This window comes from Pseudonaja textilis, chromosome 3 (assembly GCF_049901715.1).
Source record: "Pseudonaja textilis isolate UNSWEBS1 chromosome 3, rPseTex1.2, whole genome shotgun sequence".
NCBI classification, from domain to species: domain Eukaryota; kingdom Metazoa; phylum Chordata; class Lepidosauria; order Squamata; family Elapidae; genus Pseudonaja; species Pseudonaja textilis.
This window is the reverse complement of record NC_141992.1, coordinates 30,970,958-30,977,099: the sequence shown is the minus strand read 5'-3', so window position 1 is coordinate 30,977,099 and position 6,142 is coordinate 30,970,958. Positions and strand designations below refer to the sequence as shown.

Below are 6,142 nucleotides of genomic sequence, written 5' to 3'. Positions count from 1 at the left end.
GGCCATGTGGGCGGCGCAGCCTTGTGTTTCTGCGCAGCCTGGATTAATTGCTTTGGGGGGTTGCTCTGGGAGTGAGATTTCTCTGCGGCTCACCAAAATTTTCTCACGGCCCACTAGTAGGCCATGGCCCACCGGTTGGCGACCACTGATCTAGTCCAACCCCTCACCCAAGCGGGAGACCCTATACCATTTCTGACAAATAGCAGTTCAATCTCTTCTTGAAAGTCTCAAGTGATGGTGCTCCCACAAACTTCTGAGGGCAACTTCTGTTCCATTGTTTGATTGTTCTCACTGTCAGAAAGTTTCTCCTTGTTTTCAGGTTAAATTTCTCCTTGTTCAGTTTCCATCCATTATTCCTTGTCTGGCCTACAGTCTTCTGAAGTGCTTCTAAACTTCTCCTGTAGTTAATTCCTCCCCCTAATTCTGTTGAACTGAAGAAGCTTCTTGGATGAGAAGCGAAACGTCTTCAAGCAAAAACCAAAGGCAATCCAGTTGCCCTTCGAAAAAGGACCGTTGGGACCACCATCTCCGTAGACGTCTCCTGTTCGGTGCTTAGGGGATAGGATACGGCTTCCCGAGGTGAGGAGGAGCCACGTCCGGAGCTGAGGGTCTCAAGGGGGCTCTTTTGTCCACGAATCCGAGAAGGCAGAGAAAGGCGCGGCAAGGATCGACGGTCTTCCCGCCTCCGGGCTCCTTCGGGCGTCCAGCGCGATGCAAAGGTGCCGCCTCTAGGCAGACGCAGAAGCCGCCAGGGCGGCCAGCCTCGAACAATCCCGACCGGGCTGCCTTGCTTTTTAGGGAGAGACAATCCAGACGGCGGCTGCCCTTCGGTTGGGCGGAGGGCTTCGGTTCCACGACTCGGGAGACGGGAACGCCTGAGCGGACCCCCACCTGCCTGCCTTCCTCAGCGGGCCAGCCAGGCGATGCTACCTGCCCGGGTAAGCGGCACCTGTTGCCAGAGGCTCTATTAGCAAATCGCTGGAAGGCAGCGCGCAGAGAGCGAGGCGAGAGAAGGACTGACGGAGGCGGCGGCGAAGCTCTTCCGAAGAACGGGCTCGGCCTTTGAAAGCGAAGGAGCGGGGTGCGTGGGGGGCGCCGCGCAGGAACTGCTGGCGGCCGGAGTTTGCAGTTGAGCTGCGAGGAGGAGCCGGACGCTCTTGGCGCTGCAGGAAGGGCCTCGGTGCCCGCCCAGCAGCTCCCGTCGGGGCTGGCCGAGGAGCTCGGCGAAGATCGTTGCGGAGACCAGCAATGCCGAGAAAGGCAGAAATGTGCTCGGGGCCCGCGAGTTCGCCGTGCGCTCAGCTGATGTCGGACTTCATCCCTGTTGCGAGGGTTACTTTGCGCTGCTGGAAGAAGATGCCGGGCACCAATGGTCCCAGTTTGAAGTGCGTTTTTCAAAGCCACCTTCTGTTTTGGGGTGGGTGGGGTGGGGTGGAGTGGGGGGCTGATGGACAGCATTAAACAGGCTTCGGTCCGGGTGGGAGCCTTCCCCTTGGAAGAGCGTCCTCCACGTGCGGAGGAAAGGGTTACGAAGATGCACCCCCTTTTAGGAAGCCCTTCTGCATTTACTACAGGGAGGTAGTTCTGAAGTGGGTTAGAAGCGGAGGTGCAATTGGGTAATCCTGGACTCTGTGGCATGCAGGGTCTTCAGCCCTAAAGCTCTATCCTGAAAGGCTGCTGTCCGGGTTACTTGGTCCCTCTCCCCCACCACAGAAGGAAGGAAGGGCCTGGATATTCCATTGTATTGAGGAGCAAATAGCATCAAAATGCTTCAAGGATATTCATCATCAATTCACTATATGTTATCAGAGAGGAGGAGAGAAAAAAGGATGTTCTTGTGGCGGATCAAACACAGTGATTGAAATTGTTGACTTACTCTTCGAATATTGATGGTGCAAGCCACAGGTCAGATTCCTCCGTTGAGCTGTTGCTTCTCTGACTTTTGTCTCCTCCTCCACACACACACATCCCTTTTGACATATGGAGAAGACTTCTCCTTTCAGAGCCCTTCCTGTTTGGATTTTGCTCAGGTGCTTCATGTACCTACAGACTAAGTGACTGTACCTGCTGCTCTGAGCTCCAATGACTGAACTGTTTATTGGCATGCACTTCCCTAGCAACTGATCATTTCTGAGCCAAGCATCCTGGAAAACTGCTAGCCTGTAGAACCTCTTCCATGGCACCTTGAAAGCAGAGCTTCCTAGCTGGCTTCTTTCTGTTTTGCCCTGTGAAGGGAAGAGAGCCTGATCCATGTTGGGAAACAGTAGCAGTAACAGGGATGCCAATAGTACGGACTGCAGATTGGCCTTTGCTGGAGTGGTCTGCCAGCTCCTCTTCATGGTCCTCCTGATCATTGCCATCACTCTTGGAAACCTGGTGAGTCTCCTGGTTTTCTTCTGTGTAAGGCAATTCCGGACACCCCAAAGCTACCTAAAAGCCTCTTTGGCACTTGCTGATTTGGCGGTGGGGCTCATTGTAGTACCTTACTCAGTTTACCAGGAGACGAACATGTTGGCCTATGGCGGGGCAGGGCAAGAAGAGAGTCCAGCTGGCTGGTCGGTCTGTTGGGTCACCGGCCCTATCTTTGCAGGCTGCACCTTCGTCTCCATCAGCACCATATTTCTGCTTTCGGTGGAGAGGACCATCACTGTGCTGAAGCCCTTGCACAGGAAAACTGTGATTACCAAGCGCAGGATCACTTGGCTCATTCTTGGATCCTGGATCCTGAGTTTCTCCTTGGCAGTGATCCCTCTGCTCTCGGTTCCCAATATCACCTTTGAGTACAATCCCTGCAGCAAGATGTGCAACTATGGCTTTCCTCTGAACAAGTTGCCCGAGTCCAATTGGAACGTCATGCTCCTGTACCCAATATTTGATTTTGCCCTCTTAGGGGGCACTTTTGTTGTCAACACCATCACCTTTGCCACCCTCCGGCAGTACCGCAAAATGAGGAAGCAACTGAGGGAAGAGCCACAGGGAACCCACAGGCTCTCTTACTCGGATGTCACGGCTGCCAGGACCATTGGTATCCTGACCCTTGCATTCTCTGTGGCTTTCGTTCCCATTGCTGTATTTGTTGTGGGCACTGTGGTGGGATATGAATGGTGCCAATTCTCCTTCTATGCTTTCTGGATCCTTGCTTCCAACAGCTGTTGGAATGTGGCTATCTACAGTGTTTGGGACCCCAAATTCCGGCAAGGGATGCAGGAAATGTTCTGCAAGCAAAAGCTGAGAGCTGATTCCCAGCAGTATTCCAGCCACTCACTGGAGAGGCACCGTTCTGCCCCTGCTTGTGTGATTGTTCTCAAGGAGATGCTCCGTCCAGAGTCCAACTAGTGGCAGAATTGGTACCTGCTGTTTTTTTGCTTCAGAGCAGTCTGGGCATTTTAGCTGGAGATTCTGGATTTTTCAATAACCATTTTCCTCTTCAGCTGTTGCAGCTTAATGGAATGCCTCCCTCCCTCCCCCCTAAAGTATGTACTTTCTTAGTGCCAGATTTTTCTTCCCATTCATTGGATTGGAGCCTCTTGACTTTTGTATAGCAAATGTAGAACGAATTTATGGGGATGCCTTTCAGAATGTTGGAAGCACATTGCACTTTTAAAAACCGCTGCTAGATACATATCTTAATACAGAGCAGCTATTTATTAGTGACTCCTAGTCCATATAAAAATATCCCAGTTCAATGGTCAGATGCTGCCAGGGTGACAACTGGTTCACTAATCATTGCATGCACTTGAACAGCTTTCAAAATTATTTACCTTCAATGTTACTTCTGGGAAGTAACATAGCTGAGGCGTGGCAATCCACTCTGCCATGCAAATCAGCTGAGCAGATATAGGTGAGTCCAACGCGGGGGCGGTTGGGCGGGCCCACATGATCATCCGAGAAAACCACTTCAGAGCCAACTGATCATCAGAGCTAGGGGTTCGCCCAAACCAGTCCGAACTGGCAGAATCCCACACCTGTCCCGGTTTTGATTTACAGGAAGAAAATAAAGAAGAAGAGAAAGTGAGAAAGAAAAAGAAGAAACTTTACAATACATCACAAAATGAATGAATCTCTAGGCATGATGAGGAATGAAATAATATGTACTTTGTGTTTTATTTTGCAAAACTAATCCAGTGTAATATATTATATTGTCCAGTTGAAAAACAATGACCTTTTAATTATTGTTAATCTCAAATATGGTTATAATACTCATTATATATTCTACAGCATTTATTCTGAAATGTATTTGCACAAAAACTACCTTTTTAAAAATGGTAAAATGGAACTTTTTACGATTGCTGACATTTTATTGGCATTTGCATATTTATATATATTTTCTGAATGCCATACTTCTGGTTTTACACTCACAAATCACACATTTTGCAAGAAATATGATTAGTTTGCAGTAATATAGAAAAAAAAATGGTTCAGTTTTCCTAACTCAAGGTCAGAAGTTCATTCAAAAGGATTCCGAATGCAGCATGTTTGTAATCAGTGTTTGATTGTACAAGACTGCTGATAGTGAAAGAATGGAAGAATATAAAATCACAATAAGAAATAAGATGGGAAACATACCTTTCATTTGAAATTATTCTCGTGTTCTTATTACTACTTTTTCTGTTTTGATTGGCTTAAAATAACTTCAACATTTACTGTACGTCATTGCATTGATACCAAACATTGTGCATGTGTTCTGTGAAAGTAAATATCCTTGGTCAAATATTGCCACTGAAATAATAATCTGTTAAAAGGCACACAAAGTTTATTTGTAACAGTTGTCAATACTAAAACCTTTTCACAGGAAACTTTTAAGTAAAAGCTTTGTACTGATTATGTGGGAAGTAAATGAGCAAACACAACCTGTTATGCTTTGAGGCTCAACGTTTCTTCAGAATTGGAAGCAGCATGGGTTTTGTTGAGTTATTCAACCATCCTTTCAATATATACACACACAGCATATATATATATGTGTGTGTGTGTGTGTTATGGAAAAATTATGTACACATAATTTTACACATATATACAGATCACATAAACTCACACAGAGGATTGCCAAATATTTCAAAACTCCTTAAATTTTCTAGTTTTTTAAAAATAACAGAAACAGAATACTAAATCTGACTTCTTCAGCCAAAGTGGAGGGGTCTTAATTTAGAGTGCATTCTTACCCAAGTTCTTGGATGCCATGATGTCCATTGATTCATGGAGTACAAAATCATGTTTGGAAAACAAATGGCTAATGCTCTTTGCTACAGGCAAATCATTATTGTGGTTTTCCTTTGCTGAGTTTCAGGCATGGCATTGAGCTTTATATTCCTAAAATAGACCACGTCTGAGGAGAGAGAAAATGATTTTATGAAGTCATTCATTCCATGCAATCAGAACTTCACACAAATGATTTTTATTGCAAATTTGGGGAATGGTTTCTTCTGAACTCAGATTAGTTTCTGAACAAAATGCAGAGAATGCACCAAAAACAGAGTGTGAGTGACTGTTCAAATTATAAGGAAGTCTTCTTGCAGCTTAACAACTAGCATAAATTTAATGGAATCAAAATCTTTTAAAGTGGACTCATGTCACAAGAGACTCATAATCTCAAGAAAGGAATTTATAGGCACCATGGGTCTGAGTGGGGAAACAAAGCCAGCCCAAAAGTTAGGGCAACAGCAATCAATACATTTGCATTGCACATTGCCAGTGCTGGAGAAATATCAGTTCAAATGGTTTTTTCACAAGCAGTGAAGGGCACAACAGCTGTCTCTTACTCTTACTTGGGCCCAGGAAATTAAAGAGAAATAAAATGTAGAAATTGGAGGCATTCATAGTGATTTCAAGAAGCTAGTGTCATTAAAAAAATAAGCTTCATGGTGCCCAAATATTTTTTACAACTGAGTAATACCCCATTCCCACTGGAAAATGAAATTCTTCCTTGTTTGAACAGGATTTGTTAACAAAAAGCATATCTCTGTTCTGAACATAATGTTCATTAACTACAGGATACTTGATTGATGCCTGTGTTAACTTTTCTTGAAATCGTCTAAAAATATGAACTTATACAATACTCCAAGGATATTTTTTTCCATTGTTCAGTTAGATTATGTTACAATTTTTTTCCCTAGCCTTTTGTAATTTAAATCCAGAATACACTAAA

At 45.3% G+C, this 6,142-nt stretch overlaps 1 protein-coding gene across 1 annotated transcript; it reads left to right on the top strand.

Annotated features, from left to right (window-relative positions):
* The first annotated feature begins 710 nt into the window (after positions 1-710).
* LOC113434550 (trace amine-associated receptor 9-like) lies at positions 711-4,850 on the top strand. Its single transcript, XM_087929135.1, has one exon. It carries the CDS (start codon positions 2,251-2,253, stop codon positions 3,334-3,336), a length of 1,086 nt encoding a protein of 361 aa, XP_087785261.1. The 5' UTR covers positions 711-2,250; the 3' UTR covers positions 3,337-4,850.
* The last annotated feature ends 1,292 nt before the right edge of the window (positions 4,851-6,142 follow it).

What these genes read in the sequence shown, in the direction of transcription:
- LOC113434550 (XM_087929135.1), top strand. Translation starts at nt 2,251, where the DNA reads ATGTTGGGAAACAGTAGCAGTAACAGGGATGCCAATAGTACGGACTGC.